At 47.4% G+C, this 24637-nt stretch overlaps 2 protein-coding genes across 8 annotated transcripts in view; one reads left to right on the forward strand and one right to left on the reverse strand.

The window, feature by feature from the left end:
• Nucleotides 1-300: 300 nt before the first annotated feature.
• BAG5 (BAG cochaperone 5) lies at nucleotides 301-7049 on the reverse strand. 6 transcript variants are annotated; one of them, XM_025869298.2, is made up of 2 exons: nucleotides 7027-7049; nucleotides 301-4541 (listed from the first exon to the last, which is right to left on the reverse strand). In XM_025869298.2, exon 2 carries the CDS (start codon nucleotides 4511-4513, stop codon nucleotides 3170-3172), a length of 1344 nt encoding a protein of 447 aa, XP_025725083.1. In that variant the 5' UTR covers nucleotides 4514-4541; nucleotides 7027-7049; the 3' UTR covers nucleotides 301-3169. The 6 variants fall into 6 exon arrangements, with proteins under 6 accessions (XP_025725083.1, XP_025725082.1, XP_025725081.1 ...); XM_025869297.2 differs by lacking the exon at nucleotides 7027-7049 and adding an exon at nucleotides 6199-6438; XM_025869296.2 differs by lacking the exon at nucleotides 7027-7049 and adding an exon at nucleotides 5755-5989.
• COA8 (cytochrome c oxidase assembly factor 8) overlaps nucleotides 6518-24637 on the forward strand; it is a 30778-nt gene continuing 12658 nt past the window's right edge. The window contains exons 1-3 of one of the 2 annotated variants that reach the window (XM_025869307.2): nucleotides 6518-6698; nucleotides 22766-22963; nucleotides 23887-23950. In XM_025869307.2, coding sequence (XP_025725092.1) covers nucleotides 6576-6698; nucleotides 22766-22963; nucleotides 23887-23950 — 385 coding nt within the window. In that variant the 5' untranslated portion in view covers nucleotides 6518-6575. The remainder of the gene's footprint in view (nucleotides 6699-22765; nucleotides 22964-23886; nucleotides 23951-24637) is intronic. The other variant, XM_025869306.2, reaches the window with a different exon arrangement.

A 24637-nucleotide genomic window follows, 5' to 3' on the forward strand; every position in this document is an offset into this window, starting at 1 on the left:
CCTCTTTGCTACAGGTAAGGTCACCTGTGTGCACAGGCCCATGGGCAGAACGGGAGACCATATCTCCCGTTCTCTGGTCCCCACACTTCTGGGGTTGCTTACATGGAACGGTTACCCCTTCACCTGCCACGGGACCCTGGTCTGTGCTCACCTGGCCACCTCCTTAGGCCATTACCACCAACTGGACCGACAAAGCCCACCTTCCCCATGCCGGGCCCACTCTTCCAAGACAACATTCCTCACCCGGGTTGGATAGTATATGAAGGTGAATCAGAACAGAACTCACACCTCAGACTCACATCCTTTCTCCACTGCAAAGATAAGCTAAGAGATTTTTATTGCATTAATAATTAAGGGTATACTAATATCTCAAAATACTGATTATTTCAGACATACGATTACAATAGTCATACAATGAATAGAGTAGGGATAGAACCAACACACTGGAGGAACACATCTGTATTGTACATCAAAATCAATGGCAAATATTTCTCCACTTATTCTTAGAAAAATACTAGACACATTAGAAGCTGAAAAGCTTTGCTTAAAAATAATCTGTACGTACAGGATAGGCTTAGACCTTCAAAAACCAGATAAAAATTGGCAAAGTAAAACAAATGAGCCACACTGGTGAAGCATCTCGCACATACTACTAACTTGTATCACATACACTATACCAAGGCATTGTAGCAAAATAAAGCATCCCACTGTACTTAGGAGACTTATTCATTACATTTATTTTCATAACTACTTCATTAGAGGTCGACTGACTTTAGTCTAATTTGGGTAAAGGCTGACCTGAAAGCAAAGCTGTCTGCATGTGAGGTAAAGAAAGCAAACATTCCCAGCCAGTTTTTGCATGAACATGGATTATACCGTTTAATGCAGACCCAAGGCCAAACATTTTTTTGGGGGTAGGTTTTACTTCCATTACAGGTTCTCTTCATGTAAGATCATAAAAATACAATACAGTGTCATGAGCCCAATTTAAAGTTACATGAGGCAGCCCCTATGAACACAGACAGCTCCCAGCTGGGGACAAGAAAAGCCAAATCCCGTGTCACTAGGGTTCCTTATGGGAAAGTCATCAGGTGCAAGGAGCTAGAACGGGTTGGACAGGAGACGCCACGCCTCAAGTCACTTGAGGATGGTCTGATCATCTCGATGACCAAAAGAGCCCCCGCGAGAAATCCGCAATGGCGCTCGAGACTTCCCTCCACTTACAGGCAGCGCTGTAAGGCAGAGCTGAGCGGCACTGGAAAGGCTACAGAACACCTTGTTTGAAATGAAGAGCACAGGCAGTTCCCTTTTGGAAGAACAATGGATACTTTGAAAGGAAATGCTGACATTCAACCTTCAAATCTGACATTGAAAGTGACGTAGAGCCTGGGGCAGGACATGCCTCAAGTGCTTGAGAGGAAGCCCTGATTTCCCAGGGGAGTAAACTGAGGCAGCACTTGAGTTTAGAAACTCCTTTTAAGAGCACCCGAAAATGATGATACAGAATAGCAGTCCTAAAAGGACTTCGGCCAAAATGAGCTCCCAGGGACCTGCAGGCACCAGGGGCTGGATGCGCACACGGGAGGGGCTCAAGGCCCAAAGACGCAAATGCCTTTTGACTTGGGCAATGCTGAGACAAGGCGGAAAAGTCTCTTGAGGGCCACACTTTTATCATCTTTTCGGTATTTAGGGCTATTCCCTTATCTCTTATTTTTAGCTGCCTACATAGTTACCAAATCATTATCTCTGAAAGAACATTACAGACTACCAGAGTCCAAAGCCGTACTCTAGAAGGGTTATTGTGTGAAAGGTGACAACAGTCTGTTCGTCATCATGCTGGGACCAACACGTTATCAAGGCACTTCAGAACTTTGGGAAATTCTTTTGACCCATCAACTGGCAGCCATAGAACTGGACCCTCAGAGAGCACATACAGAAATCTGTATACCCTTCAGCAGAAGGAAAAACACCACACACAGACAGAGCTTACTGGCTCTTTCTGGCCCTAGAGACACCTCCACGTGCCGGGGACGTGAGCTATGGAGCCCGGCAGATGCTTAGAGCTGCTTTCACTGCTCAGTCCCAGGGTGCGAGGTGTTCAGACGCTAGGAGGAGCTCACCTCCTCGGACAAGCTAGCAAGGTCTGGTCCTGCAGAGCCACTGGTGGATTCTGCTCACCGCCGCTATAAAACAGCACTGGGTGTGTGTAAGGAGCTTGTCCGTGATGCAGCCTTGAATAGAAGCAGCCCGGGACATGCTACAGACAAGTCTGCTTAGGTTTAGCACAACCTGACATCGGTAACTGATCTCCAGCTTTCATGATCTTGCCACAGGGATGGGTGTTTCCTTTTTTTCTTTTTTTAAAAGATCTCCTAACTTCACTTAAATGTTCCCATCCTTACTGATGACTACGGAAGAAACTTGTAAATTCAGAGTTTACAACAAAACCTGAAGGTAATTAGTTGGTGTTTTTTCCCTTCTTCAGGGCAATCTCAAAGGTTTTTTTGCTATTAATTTTCATAATTTTCTGTTGCACGTAAGATTTTCTCCTCTAAATGAAGAGTATGGGGGAAAACACAGACACCATTTTCCGAACAAAAAATGCTTATGAAAAAACAGAAAATCTGAAAACAAAAAAACCCCCACCCTATTAACTTGGGTTGGACCAATCAGGCCTTAGAAACAGAGAAAAAAAACCCAAACCCTTCTGCTTTATGTAGCGTAATAGAACATATCATTGTTTGCTTTTGTGTTTGGACCTTACTTCTACCTAACCAAAAATTTCCCCCTTTCTCATAATTGTTCTAGTGCTCTATCAGGTTATGTCTATATGTAGATCCTGAAAGATCTGCATTTCAATGCTTCCACAACCCACTTAAAAATGACAAAAGCTGCCCATTCCACTTTCTGATTAAAAAAACCCCCCAAAACCACACAACATACAGATAATGATCCAAATGGAAAAATTAACGTGCTATAATGACATTTGTTTGGCAACATCAAAAGCAGCAGAGATACTGAATATAATTTGCTTAAATCATAAAAATGGAGATTGAAATCTGCATGTATAAATCACATTTAGGCTCAACGAACTGAAAGCTCTCTATAAATACATAGAAGTATGTATAAAGTGCAAAACAAGAAGTATCAACCGTGAGATGGGTAGTGTTTAGTACTCCCATTCGTCGGATTTCAAGTCGAGATAGCTGAGGATGTTCTGGGCGAGCTTCACCGCCTGTTTCCTGGCAGCCTTACACTTCTCTTCTCCTTGTGGGTCGACGGCGTCCAGGGCCAGCAGCTGCTTGGTGAGCAGCTCTTCCAGCCTGATGTAGTTCTTATCAGTTCGGTTCCCATCAAATGAAAGAACTTCGCCCTGGATCTCGGCCAAGTTTCCAAGGATGTTCCAGACCGCTTTATGGGACGGGTGCTCCTCACAAGCAAACGCCTTCCTCTTCTCCAGGGCCTCCTTCAAGTCAATGTAGGTTATCAGGGTTTGCACCTCAATCACCGCTCTTCTCCGAGCTTCCCGGATGCAAGGGTTCTTCTCGAGACTGATCTCATCCAACTGTCCAATCAGACCCTGCAATTCTGTTTTGGAGCTCAGGTATAATTCAGGAGGGTTTTGTGCTTGAAGAAGTTCATTTTTTATTTCTCTCATTCTCTTGAGGACCTTTTCTATCTTTAAAATGGAATGATTCTGTCCCAGGTCAAATGCATAAGTAGTATCTGCTTCCTCTTCCAAATCCAAATATTTCAATAATTTGTTGATATCTTCCACAACCTCCCGCCGGTAATTTCTGATTTCCGTACGCCCGCACACATCCAGAGCATCCAGATCCGCAATCAGGCCCGAGAGCACACAGGATAAGTGCCTGCAAGTCTCATTACTATTCACTCCCATCAGAAGTGCAATCAGAGTGCCCCTGGCCTTGTTCACCTCACACATCACCGAGTTGATTTTGGCAACTGAAGGATGCACATCCTCGGAGAGTGGCAGAGAAGGCTGCTTTTTCACGCAGTCTTCAATGATCTCTTGCACCGCACAGATTTTGGTTAAAGTGTGATACCTTGCTTTCCGCAAGGAGATCTTCCCTCCGGTTTTGACATGTGTCAGCCTCAGGATGATATCCTGGATGCCTTCTTCAAATTCATCAGTTACACAGTTGCCCCCACTATAAAATGGCACAATCTTCTCTTTCACCAGGGACTGGGCTTCTTTAAAGATGTTCTGTATTTCGATCCGGTGTGGGTGGTTTGCATTCTGCTCCAACTCTTTGAGAAGACGCTCTGTCTCTTGTGCCGCCCTCTTCCTCGCTTGCTGAATATCTCCTTTTCCTTCAGTATCTACAGAGTCTATTTCAAAGAGTTGTTTTGTTAGAAACCTCTCCAGTTTCTTGTAATTCTTGTCATCTGACAGACCACTGAAGCCAATTACTTGCTGTTCTATACTTTTTACTTCCTTTTGGATTTCCTGAAGCCTACTGATAGAAGGATGTTGGTTTCCCATATCCATACTTTTGTTGTGTTCGGTTTTACAAGCACTAAAAAAATGACAAGAAGGCCAAATTACACAAAGTCTCTACAGAAAAGTAATCGTATGTTCATTTATTCTGAGATTATCATTTTAAAAAAATATATTCAAGAAAAAGGGCCCATCATTACTGTTATCTAAACAACAGTCATACTCAAGTACACAGAGTGTGACTAATCCACTTTCCTGAAAATCACCTACACAAAGCAGTGATTAAAGAACAGACAGCAGGGGCGCCTGGGTGGCTCAGTTGGTTGGGCGACTGCCTTCGGCTCAGGTCATGATCCTGGAGTCCTGGGATCGAGTCCCACATCGGGCTCCCTGCTCGGCGGGGAGTCTGCTTCTCCCTCTGATCCTCTTCCCTCTTGTGCTCTCTATCTCTCATTCTTTCCCTCTCAAATAAATAAATAAAATCTTTAAACAAAATAAAAAATAATAAAGAAACTAATTTATAAAAAAAAAAAAAAGAACAGACAGCATACTGCAGTGGGGAATGAGCTGGAGCTCTGAGCCTGTGAATTTCCAGTGTCCACAGCTGGAAGAGAGTAGCATATGTCTTTACACGTGCCGCACGAGGTCAACTACCAGCCTGGAGACAGCACAAGTATCTTACATAATATTAACATTGGCCCTGGTTGTTGGCAACAGCAGGGCTCCTTTGTGGATGTAAAACAGTAGCTCGTTTAACCTTCAAAGGTAACAGTGCCATCCCAGCACCCCCCTGGCCCAAAAGCTATGCCTCGTTTCCAGAAAAAGTGAAATAGCAGGGGATCCCAGTCACCCCCGAAAGTCCCGCAGAAGCGGGACTTTCCACCCTTCCTCTCCACCCTTCCCACGCTTCTACAAAGCCACCCTGTTTCCCCCGGCCCCCTCTGAGTACCTCGCAAATCCTCCCTCCACAGGAAAGGAAAGGTGAACTGGCACTGTGTTAAAAGCACCGCCTTGGCCTTTGGGGGGCTAGTACCTCCCCCCGCCCCCAAGTGCGACGACTATGAACAATTCATTCATTAGCCTCCCATTCAGAGTCCGGAATGGCTTCACGCAGGTCTTCTCCCCCATGCTCCCGAGTTTCTACCAGCCGGCTCACGCACGAGGACGGATGATCCGTTGACACCAATCCCTTGCGGGTGTTCGGGCCAGGAACATGTCTCTGGAGGCCCACGAAGGGCGGGCTGCCCGGCTTCTCTCCCCCCCCTTCTCGCCCTTCCCTGCCAGCACTTTACCCAGAAGAGGTCTAAGCTGGTTTAGTCTGGCTCCCCGTGGGTGACGTGGCGAGGTGGAGGGTCAGCCCTTCACGGGGTGCGGCACCGGAGCTGGGCCCCTAGCTGCATCCCTCTCACCCCTGCCGGCTAGGTCTGAACCGGGCGGCCGGTGAAGGGGCCGGCGGTGGCGCGGCAGCTACTGGCCTCAGCGGCCGCTCCGGGCGTCGCGCCGGGACCCCCGACGCGCCCGCCGGCCCTGACCTCACAATGGCCCGCGCGCGGAGGGGGCGGCCGCGCTCGGCCGCGCCGCCGAGCCCCCCGGGCGGGACTGGAAGCCCCGGGAGAGGAGCGAGCGGGCCGGCCCGCGCCCGACGCAGGCAGGACGCGGCGCCTGGCCGAGGCCGGGTCGGGCGGGAGCGGGGCGGGGGCGGCTCGCGGGCCCTCCAGCCGCCGCTCGGCGCTCACCTGTGCCTCCCGCGCCATCGCGCGCTCCGCCGCCGACGTCCAGCGGCTCCGCGGCTCCCGCCGTCGCCAGTCCCGCGGCCCCGCCCCCGGCCGAGCAGCCCTCGCCCTGGGAAAACGTCCTCCGGCGTCGCGCCGCCCCGCGCCCGCGCCGACGCCGCCACTACCGCCCGGCACGGCGGCCCGGAACGGCCCGCGGCCCAGGAGCAGCCGCCGATCCCCGCCCCCGCGCCGCGTCGCCCGCGAGGCCGGTCTTCCGCGGGGAGAGCGCACGGTCGGCCGCGCCGCTCCCTCCCTCCGGCTTTGCGACCGTGCCGTAAGGCAGCCCGTCGCGCGGGCGCGGCTTTGCCGTGCGCGGCGGCAGCCGAGGGACACTGGCCATGGCGGCCTTGCGGCCTCCGGGGGGGGCTTTTCTCCCTCCGCTCTGCCGTGCCTTCGCTGGCCCCGGCTGTCAGCGCGCCCCTGAGCGCGGCGCGGAGCGCAGGGATGCGGCGTCCGGCCGGGTAAGCGGGGGTCCTGCAGAGGGCGGGCCGGGAGGGCGGGCCGCCAGAGGACTGACCCAGGGACACCTGTGGGCCCCGCACCCCTTTGTGCCCGGCTGCGGCGTCAGCCGGACTCTCCAGGAGCAGGGCCCGCGGCCTGCGGGGGGCGGGGGCGCGCAGGGTGGGCAGTCCCCCGCGCGAGGGGCGCCCGACCTCCCGGCCTCGGAGCCCCCCGGTGTCCTGCGTCAGCCGCCTTGGTGTCATGGAGCCGAGGGTGTCGCTGCCACCCGGGGACCGTTGACAGAACTTTTGCTAATGCAGCAGAGTCGGCTGGCGAGTCTGTACGCACCTTTCCGCTCCTCGAAAATAATTCTTATAGTTGAGCTCTTGATGTGCACAGCATGTTTTGTTGTTTGGGTCTGCGTTTTGTCTTCGTTAAGGTCATTAGTGGTTTTCTTCAAGCGACGGCACACTTAATCGTTGTATTTTGTAGGACTGCCCCTTGAATAGTTTTTCTTGTTTGGAACCTACGTGCATACGTGCATTTCACGGGTGGAAGGTTAATGGTTAATAACCTGTAGCAACAAAGAATGACAGTTTTTATAAATTGCACTTCTTTGGGGAAGGATGTTTTGTCCACGAAGCCCTAGGCTTTGATTCCAACCGTCATACGAAAACGTTGACAGGTGTGGAATGGGCTGCAGATAAAATATTTAAACAAAGCATACGTATACTAACCCCGAATTTGCCAACAGGCTAAGGATGGAGGCGGGGGAACCTGGGGTAGAAAAGCCAGTTAAGAATTCCAGAATGTGCCTGCCTGTAAATTTTCATTTATTTTAGTTTGTTACTGCTAGCTGCTTTTATAAAGGCAGCTTTGAAGTTCTGTCTAGTTTTTAGTTTAGACAAGAAGTTAGCAGGGCGACTGGTCACCTGACTCAGTTCCCTGTTACAGTGGCCGCAGCTGTGACTTACATTCCTACAACATAGAAACCCACCCAGCATCTCAGTCTTTGGGCAGGAAGATATTCATGTATTTGGAAATGCTCTGGAAGGGCAAACTTCACATCAACAAGTGTCCCTAGGATGAGGACTTACCTTAGCTTGTTTTGTGAACTAGTGCTGGAAAAAAGAACACACAAGGGGCACCTGGCTGGCTCAGTCGGTGGAGCATGCAACTCTTGATCTCGGGACTGTGAGTTCCAGCCCCGACATTGAGTGTAGAGATTACTTAAAAATAAAATCTTAAAAAAAAAAACAAAAAAAAAACCACACCACACAGAGTTTTCTTTATTGTCACATAGCCTTTGGTTAAAATAAATCTTACCGTGGGTCTAATCCTCAAGATGAGACCTTTCTTCCTATTGTAGTCCCAAGTGACTAGGAAGCTGGTGCCACTCACCTGTCTAAGCCTGTGATGTTGATTGTGATGATGCTGAAAAGTGAAGCAGCTGGCCCATGAGTCAGACCTTGTTCTGTTCTAGCATTATGACTTGTGGTGTTGTGTTTTTTTGTTTTGTTTTGCTTTTTAGGATGTGTGCCCCATTATGCTAGATATTATATGGAACTTAAAGGAACAGTTCTTACTTCAGGGCATTTTGTATTTCCTATGTGTTTGGTCTTGTCTTTGAGTGTTTGCTGAGTATATGGCTGGTTCTCCAGGTAATTAAATTCCTGCAGCACAGAGAGATTGTTGTCTTTTAGACTTTGATTTTAAATATTAGCTCTTCTTAAAAGTAACAGGTTGTAAACCTTCTGTTTTCTTTATTTAAATAGATGTATTTTAATCCTGTATGTTTAGTTCACACAACATATTTTTAATTAACTTTTTTTTTTTTTAAGATTTTATTTATTTAGGGCGCCTGGGTGGCTCAGTTGGTTAAGCGTCTGCCTTCGGCTCAGGTCATGATCCCAGGGTCCTGGGATCGAGTCCCACATCGGGCTCCCTGCTCGGCGGGGAGTCTGCTTCTCCCTCTGACCCTCTTCCCTCTGGTGCTCTCTGTCTCTCATTCTCTCTCTCTCAAATAAATGAGACCCAGCGAGAGAGGGAACACAAGCAGGGGGAGTGGGAGAGGGAGAAGCAGGCTTCCCGCTGAGCAGGGAGCCCGATGCGGGGCTCCAGCCCAAGACCCTGGGATCACGACCTGAGCCGAAGGCAGACGCTTAATGACTGAGCCACCCAGGCGCCCCTTTAATTAACTTTTTAAATTTAATTCCAGTATGGTTACCATACAGTGTTATATTAGTTTCAGGTATGTAATATAGTGATTCAGCACTTCCATACATGACCCAGTGCTCATCACAAGTGCGCTCCGTAGGCCCCATCACCTGTTTCCCCCACCCTTCACCACCACCCCCCCCATAACCATCAGTGTGTTCTCTGTAATTAAGAGTGTTTCTTGGGGCGCCTGGGTGGCTCAGATGGTTAAGCGTCTGCCTTCGGCTCAGGTCATGATCCCAGGGTCCTGGGATTGAGCCCCGCATCAGCCTGCTTCTCCCTCTGCCTCTCTCCCTGCTCATGCTCTCTCTCTCTCTCTGTATCTCTATGTCTCGAATAAATAAAATCTTTAAAAAAAAAAAAAAAGAAGAGGCTGTTTCTTGGTTTGTCTGCTTTTTTCTTTCCTTTCTTTGCTCATTAGTTTTGTTTCTTAAATTGCACACGAGTCTTTCACTGACTTATTTCACTTAGCATAATAATACTCTCTAGATCCATCCATGTTATTGCAAATGGCAAGATTTCATTCATCAATCAGTGGACCCTTGGGCTGCTTCCGGATCTTGGCTGTTGTAGATAACGCTACTATAAACACAGGGGTGCATGTATCCCTTTGAATTAGTGTTTCTGTATTCTTTGGGTAAATACCCCATAGTGGGATTATTGGATGTAGGGTAGCTCTATTTTTAACTTGTTGAGGAACCTCCGTACTGTTTCCCACAGGGGCTGCACCAGCTTGCACTCCCACCAACGGTGCAGGAGGCTCCCCTTTCTGCACATTCTCACCAACACCTGTTGTTTCACCCTACATGTTTTTCATTAGTTCTTTGTTCTCCATTGGAATTAAGGAGAGCTGCTTTTAGGGTCTACATGATTTATTCCCATCTCCTATCTTTGTACCACTTTTTCTTCCAAACCCAACTTAAAAAGTCAGCTCTTGGGGCACCTGGGTGGCGCAGTCAGTTAAGCATCTGACTCTTGATTTTGGCTCAGGTCATGATCTTAGGGTCACAATATCGAGCCCCACGTCGGGCTCGGGCTCGCACTCAGCGGTGTCTGCTTAAGATTCTCTCCCTCTCCCTCTGCTCCTCCCCCATACCCTCTCTCTCAAATGAATAAATAAATTTAAAAAGAAAAGTCAGCTCTTTGGGCGCCCGGGTGGCTCAGTCGATTAAGTGCCTGCGTTCGGCTTAGGTCATGATCCCAGGGTTCTGGAATCAAGCCCCACATTGGGCTCTCTGCTCGGTGGGAAGCCTGCTTCTCCCTCTCCCTCTGCCTGCCACTTCCCCTGCTTGTGCTCTCTCTCTCAAACAAATAAAATCTTTAAAAAAAAGAAAAGGGGCACCTGGGTGGCTCAGTTGTTAGGCGTCTGCCTTTGGCTCAGGTCATGATCCCAGGGTCCTAGGATTGAATCCCACATCTGTCGGGGCTCCAGTCTCAGTGGGTAGTCTGCTTGTGGGATTCTCTCTTCCTCTCCCTCTTCCCCTCCCCTCTCTCAAATAAATAAATCTTAAAAAAAAAGAAAAAATCGTGTGGTTAAACTCTATTATTCTTGAGACAAGGGCCCAAGGCCCAGAGAGGTGGAGTGACTGGCCTGGTGTTACCCAGCAGAATCAGGGCTAAAGGGAGCTCTTCTCACTCTCAGTCTGGTGTTCTCTTGTCGCCACATGCTTTTTCATCAAGTGAAGTGATTACGGGGTTTCCCCTTATTCTGTTAATGTGGGCAATTGCACTCATCTCTTGTTACTTAGGAAATTTAAAACATGCAAAAATAGAAGATTATAAAGAATTGCTGTGTATCCAGTACCCTGCTTGTACAGTTATCTACTTGTGGGTGTTTATCTCATCTTTACCCCATCCCAACCTCCCCTCCCAGATAATTTTGTCGCAAATGTCAGACTGCATACTTCATTTGTAACTATTTCCATATATGTCTTTAAAAGATACGGATTAGGGGCGCCTGGGTGGCTCAGTTGTTTAAGCATCTGCCTTCAGCTCTGGTTGTGACCCCAGGGTCCTGGGATCGAGCCCCCCATCAGGCTCCTTGCTCAGTGGGGAGTCTGCTTCTCCTTCTGCCTGCTGCTCCCCCTGCTTGTGCTCTCTCTCTCTGTCTCTCTCTGACAAATGAATAAATAAAATCTTGTATATAAAGGGACACCTGGGTGGCTCAGTTGGTTAAGCGTCTGCCTTTGGCTCAGGTCATGATTCTAGGGTCCTGGCATTGAGTCCCGCATTGGACTCCCTGCTCAGCGGGGAGCCTGCTTCTCCCTCTGCTTCTGCCTCTCCCCCTGCTTGTGCTCTCTCTCTCAAATAAATAACATCTTTTTAAAAAATAAAACATATAAAAGACACGGATTTTAAAAATACATATAAACATAATAACTAAAATATTATAATTCCTTAGTTCCAGCAAATGTTCAGTGTTCAGGTTTTTCCGATTATCTTAGAAGTCTTTTTTTTTTTTTTTTTTACATTTGCTTGTATCAGGATGCAAATAAGGTCTACACGTTGCAACTGATTGATATTCTTTTACTTCTCTTTTGATCTGTAGGTTTTGACCATCCCCTTCCATTTTTCAAAGCAGTTTATTGGGAGCAGGGGAAGGATGTATCCTGTAGAATTTCCCACAGTCTGCATTTTGCTGTTGGCTTTCCGCTGGTGTAATTTAATGTGTACCTCCCATCTGTATGTTTCCTGTAAATGGACAGCTGCAATCTAGAGCCTTGACCACATTTAGATTTGACTTTTTTTTTTTTTTTTTGAGATGACTACTTCATTGGGAATTTGTCTTCTTCCATCAGGATGGATTGATTTTCTAATGTTAAACCAAGCTTTCAATCCCAATATAAACCCAGTTTGGTCCTGATGTGCTGGTCTTTTTATGTACTGCTGACAGTGGTTTGCCGAGGCACCTAGCCTCTGTCTAGATGGGAGGCAGGGGATCCCAGCCCTCCAGAAGGTCAGACTTTCAGTTCCCATCTCAGAAGTGTCAGGATGATAGACCAGGAAACACCTGCAGGAACACTAAAATTGGCCAACATTTGTTCTTTCATCTTTGCCCATGGGTTTCCCCAGTGGCCGATAGTGTGACACCTTAACTCAGGAGCTTTGTGGTATGTATAGGCACTTCTGGGAAGGAGGGCCTGGGGGAAAGTCTTCCGTTCCAAATCCTGGCTTGGGGGGAGGGCCCAGAGCAGGAGTGTGCCGGGAGAGCTCAGGGGCCCGCTGTGAAGCGGAAGGGGTGGAGAGTGAAGTGGGGCCTACACAGTGGGACCAGGAGAAGCCCAGCACGGGGCTGCCTGGCTGGCAGTTTGCACTTCAAGAGGGAAGAGTGGAAGGTTAGTGCCCCACCAGACACAGTGATGAAAACTCAGTCTGACAAGTAGCTGCACGCACAGTCCTTCCTCTGTGAAGAGCAGAAACTGTCGGGCCGCTTGCCAGCGGAGCTGTTGGGTTCCAGCTTGCATGGCGCCCGCCTCCTGCCCCGCACCAAGACAGCCGCTCCACTTCGAGCAAACCGTGCATTACATGCTGATGCTGTAAGAACCATAAATTACAGTAATTACTCTAACCTCAAAGGGATTCTTCCTTTTTACAGAAGAACTTTTTCCTCCCCCAAACCCCTTCTCCTCCCTTTTAAATAGCTGTTCTTGGATGTACAAAGACGGAACATATATTTATAGGGGAGAGAGAGGAGCTACCTCTGCTACAATTAAGATAGGATCTCTCAGATTATAATGGAGAACTGAGGGTGGTTGACAGAGCTCACCCGGTCACACAGAGTACTGGAGCGATCACGAAGCGACAGACGGAAGAGTAACTGAACTCTCCTGGTGCCACTTTGAGCTTCTTTCGTTCCATGTGGGTCTCTTGAAAAAGCCATGAATTGTTGGGATGGCTCCTTGACGTTTCCTGATAGGCAGCCTGCAAGAAGAAGAGATGGGTCCAGGTCTGAAAGGTGGTAAAACTGGTGAAGCACAGTTAGGGTGAAGCCTGCCCGTCTGTCCCCTTGCTGCTGTCCTTCAATGTCCTCGGTCAGCTTGGGGAAGGGGAGGAGCCCCCAGCTTGGGATGGAAGTCCACAGGGGTGAGCCCGGGCTGGCCATCTCTGTTTCCACCCACTGGGTCCCTTTGTGTGAATCACCTTTAGTTTCTAAGACTAAAGGCTTTGGGGCAGAAGTCCAGAAATATTCGTGGGGGGTTTTTTTTAAAAGGCTTTTTCCAATAAAATGGAAACTAGAGATCATATATTGTTTTTAGAATGATGGATAAAATGTGAAAGATCTACATACTGCCATCCTGCTGTTGCTTTCTGAAAAGGATTGTTAGGCCCGTCTAGTATCAGATCAGTATTTGATGATGACAAGCAGCAGTTTCAGGTCTTAGGGAAGCTGATTAGGGTGTCTTTCTGCCAGCAGGGTCCTGTTGCTGTCACACAGGAAGGAGGAATTCAATCCCCTCTGTGGACTTGCTGGCCCTTCATTTGGAACTTTCCACCTTGGCTGTGCCTCTTCTTTTTTTTTTTTTTTTTTTAAGATTTTACTTATTTATTTATTTGACAGAGAGAGAGAGAGAGAGTGAGAGCAGGAACACAAGCAGAGGGAGTGGGAGAGGGAGAAGCAGGCTCCCCGCTGAGCAGGGAGCCCGATGCAGGACTCGATCCCAGGACCCTGGGATCATGACCTTAGCCAAAGGCAGATGCCCAACGACTGAGCCACCCAGGCGCCCGACTGTGTCTCTTCCAAAGTGTCCAGCTTTGTCTGAGAAAGACACTTCAGAAGTACTAGGCAAGGGGTGCCTGGGTGGCTCAGTCGTTAAGCGTCTGCCTTCGGCTCAGGTCATGATCCCAGGGTCCTGGGATCGAGCCCCGCATTGGGCTCCCTGCTCAGAGGGAAGCCTGCTTCTCCCTCTCTCACTCTCCGAGCTTGTGTTCCCTCTCTTGCTGTGTCTCTCTCTGTCAAATAAATAAAATCTTTGAAAAGAAAAAAAAAAAAAGAACTAGGCAGAAGTAAACACGATCAAATGTAGGGATGTCAGAATCTGCAAGAAATGAATGCAGAATGAAGTCAGACTGAGCAGGTCTGTAGGGCGCAGCAGTCCGGTGTGGGTGGGGACCTTTAGCAGTCGTGGCCACGCAGTGGTGACAGCAGTGGTTGGACTGAGCCCCCCCCCCCCCCCCCAGTCAGCCGGTCAGTCTGGCTTCCAGGTCCCCTGCAGCTCTGGCGTGTCCACCTACACTGGCCCCTCCCTGTTCTCCCACTGTGTGTGAGTCTACTCCAGAACGCTCAGGGAGGCTCTGCTTCTCTATCTAGACTTTGGAAAATCTAGAAACTGTCAGGAACTAACAGTTAAGGATCCTCAAGAACCCAAAATGTAGGGGCGCCTGGGTGCCTCCATCCTTAAGCGTCTGCCTTCGGCTCAGGTGCCCCACATCGGGCTCCCTGCTCAGGGGGAAGCCTGCTTCTCCCTCTGCCTCTGCCCCTGCTTGTGTTCCCTCTCTTGCTGTCTCTCTTTCTGTCAAATAAATAAATCAAGCCTTAAAAAAAAAAAAAAGAACCCAAAATGTAAAGAACACTCGACAGCAATGACTTTTGGCTCATTCAGAACTCCTGAACATTCTGATGCTAGTTCATCAATAATTGCCATCTCTAATTTGTTAGGTGTCTGTCCACCAAATAGTTCATATATATTGAGCTTTTTGAAGATGGAGTGGATTTCTTGCATAAACAGAGTCAACAGGAAAGATTAAGACTGGGAAGAACATTGTTCCAACAAGTGCATGTTCCAACCGTAGAACAGACAGACGCCGCGGTCTGTGCCGCCATGGGCTCGCAGTCTAGTGGGAAAAGCAGGCATGAACAAGCCAAGTACTGTGAGGAGCCACGGGGAGCACCTGGAGACGTGCCCTTGAACCTGTGGTCTGTGATGATGGGGGTGGGGGAACCACAGGGAGAACATGCGCAGAGTCTGAGGAGGGACAGAAGCAGGCTGGTGTGTCATTGAAGGAGGTTCCTGTGGAGGGGGGCGCAAAAGCCCAGACTGCCAGACCCCAGGAAGGGGTTAGACTCTCTCCCGAGGGTAATGAGCAATCACTGAAGGTTTTAAGGGAAGGGGGAGCATAGTTTGATCGGGGGTTTTGGAGAGATTGCTTCGCTGCATTGGTGGGTGTGGAGACAGAGTAGACAGGGAGGGTGCGGTCCCGAGGCAGCTGGAGCTGCTCAGACCGGCCCATCACAGAATTGTCATGGAGGCAGAAACGGGGCGCTCCGCGCGCACACTGTAAACCTCACCACAGGAGGAGATGGGTGCGGCTTTTGAATCCTTCGAGTCCTGGTGTGGGGATGCCAGAGTTCAGCGTCTCCTGGGGCCAGGGCAGAACCCAGGCCAGGATTGTGCAAAGCTTATTGCTTCAGCCCCGGAGGAGGAGGCTTCTCAAAGGATAGCATGTGACTCTTTTTAACTTTGATCAGCGGTAGGTTCTTACATCTGTTGCTGCAAGAAAAAGTGAAAGTATTGGTAGTGATCATGAAATAAGCTAACTTGAAACAGGTAGAAAGTTGTCAGTCTAGCAACATCATCCACCAGAGTCTGAAGGTGATACCAGAGGAAAAGTACTGGGGGACGCAGCAGAGCCTGCTCAGAGGCATTGCTCAGAAAGGGAGGCTAATTGGGCAGAGCTCTTTTTTTTTTTTTTTTAAGATTTTACTTATTTATTTGACAGAGAGAGACAGAGAGGGAACACAAGTGGGGCAGTGGGAGAGGGAGAAGTAGACTCCCTGCTGAGCAGGGAGCCCAACATGGGGCTCGACATGGGGCTCAATCCCAGGACCCTGGGACCATGACCTGAGCCGAGGGCAGACGCTTAGCGACTGAGCCACCCAGGCGCCCCGGGGCAGAGCTCTTAAGGCAAAAACTGTACAGTGAATTTTAGAAATGTTTCTTTAAAAATATTTTCCCTATTAATTTTCTAATACACATACAGTTAAGTTTGCTTGCTTCTAGAAGGCGTATAGGAAACAAACTTTGCTCATTATGTTGATAATTTTAGAAGTTCTGTTTGGTTTCATCTGTTTTCTCATAAATTGTATTTAGGAAAGTAAAACTCTTCTAGGTACGTGAGCTAATGGTGTAAGCTGTAGCTCTCTACAGTGCTGAAGGGTGGCAGAATATGCCGCTCTCCGGCAGGCTGCTTTGGCATCAGGGTTATTTTGAGAAGCAGTAGATACTAAAAGGGTGGTCTGACCCCTCCTGTTCTTCCAGGAGGCCCCGAGCTGAAGCTCCTGGTGAAAGATGCCCTCCCTCTCCCAGGAGGAAAGGAACCTTCTTTTTCTTTTTTTTTTTTTTTAAAGATTTTATTTATTTATTTGAGAGAGAGAGAGAATGAGAGATAGAGAGCACGAGAGGGAAGAGGGTCAGAGGGAGAAGCAGACTCCCTGCTGAGCAGGGAGCCCGATGCAGGACTCGATCCCGGGACTCCAGGATCATGACCTGAGCCGAAGGCAGTCGCTTAACCAACTGAGCCACCCAGGTGCCCAGGAAAGGAACCTTCTTGATTAAAATAATTCTCACCTTCTCTAGTCTCCCATATATTTCAGTTACTTTTCCACAGTTGGTGCTTTTTGTTCAACTTGGTGTATAAGCCCATGGCCGCTATCTGGGTCTTCATTTCCCTGTGGGCCTTGTGCACACATGAGACCTGGGTGCTTGTCTTGTGTGGATCTGTCTTGGATCAATTTAACTCTCAGGTCCAGCTGCAGACCCCAAGGGAGTGCGGGAGGGAAGGCTCTGCCGTCCCCACTGGTACAAAACTATCAATATTTAAACTACTTTTTGACTACCATTTCCATAAATCATCTTTAGTAACCTGGTTAAGGTAGTCTGGAGCATGTTATGCACCGTTTTGAAGAAAGGCAGGAGGGAATTGGGGTGACTGGGCGAGTGCATTTGTGACAGGACGCAGAGTGGCGAGTGTGTTCTCATACCCAGCCAGCACTCATCCCCTGCCCGAAGGGAGCCGCTCCCTGCGTTTTCAGGAATTTTGCTCATAAACGGCCGTTTCTAAAAATTATATACTGAAATAAATTCTATTAAAAGCAAAGATAATACATACTTAAACTGTATCACTTCTGTTTATTTTACTACATTTTACAATGATCTCTGCTTGTGAGGTTATTTATGACTATTGTACCTACATGGGGGAAATACCATATAATGGTATGCTGCCTGAAATTATCCATGGTGGAAGTATTTGCACCACGGAAATTCACAAACATGCTAAATCAGGGCTCGATTTATTGTTTTGTTGATTGTCTTGACTTAGGAAAGTGAAGGAGAAAACGTAGTAAGAGAGGTTGCATTAACAAACATATCTTGGGGCGCCTGGGTGGCTCAGAGCCGTTAAGTGTCTGCCTTCTGCTCAGGTCATGGTCCCAGGGTCCTGGGATCGAGCCCGGCATTGGGCTCCCTGCTCGGCGGGAAGCCTGCTTCTCCCTCTCCCACTCCCCCAGCTGTGTTCCCTCTCTCGCTGTCTCTCTCTGTCAAATAAATAAATAAAATCTTTAAAACAAAGAACAAATATATGTTGTCTGTTGCCATTACATTGTGAGTAGCCCCAAAGGAGGAAGTATTCCTCAGGGATTCAAAAGCAATTATACATGTCATTGACAAATAGGGCATGTTTCACTTTTTTTTTTTTTAAAGATTTTATTTGACAGAGAGAGACCCAGCGAGAGAGGGAACGCAAGCAGGGGGAGTGGGAGAGGGAGAAGCAGGGAGCCCGGTGCAGGGCTCAATCCCAGGACCCCGGGACCATGACCCGAGGCGAAGGCAGACACTTAACGACTGAGCCACCCAGGCGCCCTGTGTGTTTCACTTTTATCCTGACTATCAAGTAACCTTTGTGTCTGAAGTACACAAACTAGTCCCGGGCAACCCCGGGTTGGCTAGTAATAGAAGATGTTGGCAGAAATCAGTGAAAGGACTGCAGTGAGATAATGCTTGTGCCTAGAGAATGGTTGCAGTGAGAACGAAGGACTCACTGCTGGAGGGAATGTAAAAGGGCGCACCTGCTCTGGGAAAGTTGGGCGGTTTCTCAAAAGGTTAAACATAGAGTTACCATATGACCCAGCAAAATTCTACTCCTATGTATACACTCAGAGTTGAAAACACAAAAATCTGTACACGAATGGTCACAGCATGCATAATAGCCCAAGGGGCGCCTGGTGGGCGCAGTCAGTTGAGCATCCGACTGTTGGTTTTGGTGCAGGTGGTGATCTCATGGTCATGGGATCGAGCCCCGCCTCAGGCTCCATGCTCAGCTTGGAGGCTGCTTGGGGTTCTTTCTCTCCCTCTGCGCCTCCTGCTGGTGTGCGCTCGCTCACTCTTGCTCTCTCAAAAATAAATAAATAAAAATCTTAAAAAAAAAAAATAGCCCCCGCATGGAAACAACCCAGATGTTCTCAGCTGATGAATGGATAAACCAAATGTGTTACATCCATACTATGAAATAGCAGTCAGCCATAAAAAGATGAAATAGCAGTCAGCCATAAAAAGGCACGAAGTACTGACACGTGCTACAACATGGATGAGCCTTGAAAACACGTTATGTGAAGGAAGCCAGTCACTAAAGAGCACAGACTGTATTATTCCATTTACATGAAATGTCCACAATAGGCAAATCCATTCAGGCGGAGAGTAGAGCATTGGTTGCCAAGAGCTGGGGGAGGGAGAACGGAGAGTGACAGCTCATAGAGACGGGGTTTCTTCTCGGGGTGGCGACAGTGTTCTGGATTGGCAGTGGTTGCACACCTCTGGGAACGTACTAAAAACACTGATTTGCATTCTTTACTGGGGTTAATTTTATAGTATGTGAATCATTTCTTACCAAAGCTGTTGTTAAAACAATGAAAACAGTTTGTAAGAATCAATTGGCTATGTGGAATTTACAAGGAAAGGTATCATAGTTTATTATTATTATTTGTGAAGTGTGTGCCACACATCCTTATATGAGCAGAGTTATAATCCTATACGTCCCTCAGGTGTACTGAACACGTACCAGCACATTGCTCAGGGGGCGGCCCCATCGATTCCTCACCACTGCCCCATGCTTCTCCCTGCTCCTCCACCTTACAGCTTGCAGATCACCCCCAGCCACAGCAGAGGAAGGCTCCTGGCTTCTCTGCCCCCCCAGAGCAGGCCTGGTGGGGGGCGGGGGGTCCTTCCTCGCACTCGTCCGGGGCCTCCTTCGGTGTCATCATTGCTCTGGAAATGTTGCTTGAATTTCAGGAACATCTCTGCACATCTATCTTGCCAGACTTTTCCAAGCATATTTTTTCTATGAAATAACAGTACTTTTATTTTTTTATTTTTTTTAAGATTTTATTTATTTGAGAGAGAGAGGGAGAGAGGGAGGGAGGGAGAGCACAGAGGGAAAGTGAAAGGGAGAAGCAGGCCTCCTGCGGAGCAGGGAGCCCGACGCGGGGCTTGATCCCAGGACCCTGGGACCATGACCTGAGCCGAAGGCAGACGCTTAACCAACTGAGCTGCCCAGGTGTCCCGAAATAACGGTACTTTTAATCTGTGATTATTGACATGCATTGTAAGTTAAACATTTGTGTAACAGGCTTTGAGTGACCATGTTTTTTTTTTTTAATTTAAATTCAATTAATTAGCATATAATGTATTACTAGTTTCAGAGGTCGAGGTGATTCATCAGTCTTATATAACACTCAGTGCTCATTACATCATGTGTGCTCCTTAATGTTCATCACCCAGTTACCCCATCCCACCACCCCCCTACACTTGGTTCTTTAGCTCAGTTCTCAAGGTTGAGTCCAGGGACCTGAATGAATGTCAGCCCACATTGCGACAGGAAGGCTGAGGATTAGACACGGAGCTGAGCAGATGGGAACTCTTTTGCTAGGGCCTCTCCTTCCCTCCCATGCTGCTCGTGCCAGGTGGGCCGTCATTAAACGCTAGTCACATTCTATTGGTAAAATGATTAGCTATTGTTTTTACTTTTTCAAATGAAATTATCAGTGAGTAGCCACATAGACAAAATCTGCTTTAGGTTAAAATTTGCAAGCCCTGCATCACCCTTTTTAGTTCCTTGGAAGTTGCATCTTGTAATGATGATCATGAAGTACTGAAATATCCTGAATGAAGTGCCTTCCCAAGGGAAAAGAAATGTTAATTGTGTTCATTGTAGTATTTTTTTGGTGTTTTTTTTTTTTTTAAAGATTTTTATTTATTTATTTGAAAGAGAGAATGAGAGAGAGAGAGAAAAAGAGAGCACATGAGAGGGGGAGGGTCAGAGGGAGAAGCAGACTCCCTGCTGAGCAGGGAGCCCGATGCTGGACTCTATCCCAGGACTCCAGGATCATGACCTGAGCCGAAGGCAGTTGCTTAACCAACTGAGCCACCCAGGCACCCCTTTTTTGGGTGTTTGTAAGTTTTTTTTTTTTTAAAAGATTTTATTTATTTGACAGAGAGAGACACGGCGAGAGAGGGAACACAAGCAGGGGGAATGGGAGAGGGAGAAGCAGACTCTCCGCTGAGCAGGGAGCCCAATGCGGGGTCCTGGGATCATGATCTGAGCCGAAGGCAGACACTTAACCACTGAGCCACCCAGGTGCTCCTGGTGTTTGTAAGTTTTAACCATTCTTTTAATTGACTTTGAGGTGTAATTTGTATACAGTGAAATGAGTACATCCATTCAAAGTGTACATCTGATGAGTTTTAACAAACATGAATCTTTGCAGTTGCCACCCCAATAAAAGCAATCCCTTCCACCCTCAACTCTGACAATCACTGATGTGACTAATTTTTTTCCTAGAATGCCACACAGTGCAATCCCATAGCACATCCTCTTTTGTGCCTGGCTCTTTTGGTCTGTATATTGTTCTCAGACTCATCCATGTTCCTTTGTGTTGCTGCTGGTTTTCCAGTTTTTGATGCAGGGAGGGTGCATGGGAGATGCTCTGTTATTGGAGGTAGAAGTCACGGTCAGCAGTGTGTTGTTGTTTTAAGTAACTTATAAGAGATTTCTAAATTGAGTGATATTTTCCCCATGAGTTTTTCTTTTAACGGACAAATGGAGAAGCTAGTCTTTTGACTACTCAAGTCATCTTTTTATTTTTTTATTTTTATTTTTTTAAAATTTTTTCTAGTGTGGAGAATTTTTTTTTCAAGATTTTATTTACTTATTGGACAGAGAGAGACACAGAGAGAGGGAACAGAAGCAGCGGGAGAAGGAGAGGGAGAAGCAGGCCTCCCACTGAGCAGGGAGCCCGATGTGGGGCTCGATCCCAGGACCCCGGGATCATGACCTGAGCCGAAGGCAGACGCCCAACGACTGAGCCACCCAGGCGCCCCATCTTTTTGTTTTAATATCGAGTTTATTGAAGCCCAATTTATATACAGCAACACTCACTGCTGACAGACGTGTGCACCAGCACCGCAATTCAAGATAGAGAACGTTTTCATCAGCCCAGAAAATTCCTTTGTAGTCAGCCCCTTCCTCCACCCAGTACCTGTCTTTTCCACAATGTCCTATGAGTAGAATCCTACGGTATGCAACCTCTTGATGTGGCTTTTTCAGTGAACACGATGCATCTGAGATTCATCTGTGTTGCACATAGTTCTCTATTGTTGAAGAGCACCCATTGTGTGGACGCACCATACTTTGTTTTTCCCTCACCAGTGGGAGAACATTTAGGCTCTTGTCAGCTTTTGGCAATTATAAATAGAGCCACTTTTAGCAGTCACATACAAGCTTTTGTGTGAACATATGTATTTGTTCATCTTGGATAAATACGTAGGAGTGGGTTGCTGGGTTATATGTGAGGTGTATGGTTAATGTGTAATGGACTGCCAGCTTTTTTCCAAAGCGGCTGCACCAGTTTGCATTCCCACCCGCGATGTGTAAGAGCTCATGTGTTTTACATCTTCAACAGCACTTGCTATTGTCAAATGCTTTTGGGGGTTGTTTTAGCCATATTAAAGGATGTGTAGTAATATCTCATTGTGGTTTTGGTTTGCATTTCCCTGAGGACTGGTAATGTTGAGCATGCTTTTATGTGCTTATTTGCCATCTATATATCTTCTTTGGAGAAAGTTTTATTTGGCTAATTTGCCCATTTTTAAATTGGGTTGTCTGTTTTCTTATTATTGAGTTTTGAGAAATTTTATATATTCTGGGAATAAGTCCTTTTTCAGATTTGCATATATTTTCTCCCAGTCTGTGGCTTGTCTGTTTTATTTTGTGGATTGTGCTTTTGGTGTTGTATCTAAGCAATTGTTGCCTAGTCTAAGGTTGTAAACATTTTCTACTGCTTTAGAAGTTAGAGGTATTATAGTTTTAGATTTTACATTTAGGTCTTTGATCCATTTTGAGTTAGTTTTGTATACAGTACAAAGTAAGCTTGAGATGCTTTTTTTTTTTTTTTTGCATTAGGATTGAATTACCCCAGTGCCATTCTTGAACACGTTCTCTATAACGTTCATGTTAATATTTATTATAGTGGGGCACCTGGGTGACTCAGTCATTGAGTGTCGGCCTTCGGCTCGGGTCGTGATCGCAGGGTCCTGGCATTGAGCCCCACGTTGGGCTCCCTGCTCCGTGGGAAGCCTGCTTCTCCCTCTCCTACTCCCTCTGCTTGTATTCCCCTCTCTTGCTGTGTCTCTGTCTGTCAAATAAATAAATAAAATCTTAAAAAAATAAAATATATTTATTATAGTTCTTTTAACTTGTATATTCTCTGACAGATAGTCTTAAACAGAGGAAACTAATGAGGGACTTTAATAAATCTAGACTGTTCATTTTATACTACTAGGGATTCGTTTAGTTTATGTTAACCCTGTGCATTTTGTTAAAGGTCTCAGGATTCTGCCCTCCAAGAAAATCTTGCCATGATTGGATAGGACCCCCAGATAAACATTCAAACCTTCGACCCGTTTACTTTTATGTCCCCGAAAACGAATCACCGTTGGAACAAAAGCTAAGACAATTAAGACAAGAAACACAAGAATGGAACCAACAGTTCTGGGCAAACCAGAATTTGACGTTTCGAAAGGTAAGCTTAGATCAGAGGGCCAAGTGAGAAAGAAATAACAGGTGGCCACGTGGGGGCGCTAAATCCTTAGTCTTTGCCTTTCTGTTACTTGGTCAGCCTTGGTCCCTCCCTCCCTCCCTCCCTCCCTTTCCTTTCTCTCCCTTCCCTCTCACACATGGATAAACATATGTGAATGTATGTACGCATATAATTTTTAAGTCAGTATTGTAACTGTACATAAGAAATACTGATCATCGTAACATCACAGATCTTGAGGCTTTCAAGTAGTTAAAAGGAGTAGCAGAGCCAGAGCTAGAACAGGTCTGTGTGTGTGTGTTTATGAAAATATGGGTTTGTTTTTGTTTAGAGCTTTTATTTATTTGTCGGAGAGAGAGAGGGAGAGAGAGAGGCAGGCAGAGGGAGAAGCAGACTCCCCGCTGAGCAAGGAGCCTGATGTGGGACTCAGTCCCAGGACCCTGGGATCATGACCTGAGCCGAAGGCAGACGCTTAACCAACTGAGCCACCCAGGCGTCCCGAGAATATGGGTTTTTGTGATGTGATTTCATTCTGAGGATTCAGAATTCTTAACAGCATATTGTAAATGAACTATATGAGAAAGAAGTAGAAATATTCTAATCCAGAAGGAACGTATTTAAGCTTTATATGTCCTACTGTTTGGGCGGGCTATGTCAAATGGACTATGTTTATTTTATTCTGTGGATTTATAAACAGTACCTCCCAAAGTTTATTAAACATCTTGTTTTCAAATCCTAATTTAAGCAGGGGACTTTAAACCATATTCGGATGGCTTAAACCAGGTTTGGAGATGGGTCTGTTCTTAGAAATCTCCATCCACACTTGTCCAGAACACTTCAAGCTGTGTCCTAGCCAAGGACAGATGGAAAGATGAAGAAAGGGCATTCTGATGGTTTTCTTCTTTTAGGAAAAAGAAGAATTTATTCACTCAAGGCTAAAAGCTAGAGGCCTGGAACTGAGAGCTGGATCAGGTTAGTTCATTTGTCCTTTTTCTCCTAACATTGTGTTTGTTTGAGTAACTGCGTAAGAAGATAAAAAGAAAGGATGTCAGGGGCGCCTGGGTGGCGCAGTCGGTTGAGTGCCCCAACTCTTGGTCCTGATCTCAGGGTCGTGAGATCGAGCCCCTTATTGTCGGGCTCCACGCTTGGTGGGGAGTCGGCTTGAGATTCTCTCTTTCCCTCTGCCCCTCCCCCTGACCCCCGTCAAAAAAAGAGAAAAAGAAAGGCTGTCAGATGAAGGAGAGACAGCTGAGGGGGCAAGTTGTGGTCTCCTTCGGGGCAGGGGCTCTGAGTGTACGGGGGGCCTGCCCTCCTCCTGCGCCCTCTTTCCCCTTTGGGGGAGATCATCCCTCTCCCGATTTTAGGTCATTCTGATCGATGACTTCCCTCCGACCTTTGAACATCTATCCCAGGGTCCCATGGCTTCCGCAGCGTTTTTCTCTCCTATACCAGCTCCACTTCCTGCATTCCTGACCTCAGCTCAGAGCCCCACCAGTCCCCAGGAGCCGCAAACCTCATGGGAGTCCGCCTCAAATTCCCCTCCCTCGGGACGCCTGGGTGGCTCAGTTGGTTAAGCAACTGCCTTCAGCTCAGGTCATGATCCTGGAGTCCCGGGATCGAGTCCCGCATCGGGCTCCCTGCTCAGCAGGGAGTCTGCTT

Source organism: Callorhinus ursinus, unplaced genomic scaffold, assembly GCF_003265705.2.
Source record: "Callorhinus ursinus isolate GAN/ISIS: 27379988/994484 unplaced genomic scaffold, GSC_fseal_2.0 scaffold8, whole genome shotgun sequence".
NCBI classification, from domain to species: Eukaryota; Metazoa; Chordata; class Mammalia; order Carnivora; family Otariidae; genus Callorhinus; species Callorhinus ursinus.

What these genes read in the sequence shown, in the direction of transcription:
- BAG5 (XM_025869298.2), bottom strand. Translation starts at nt 4,513, where the DNA reads ATGGATATGGGAAACCAACATCCTTCTATCAGTAGGCTTCAGGAAATC.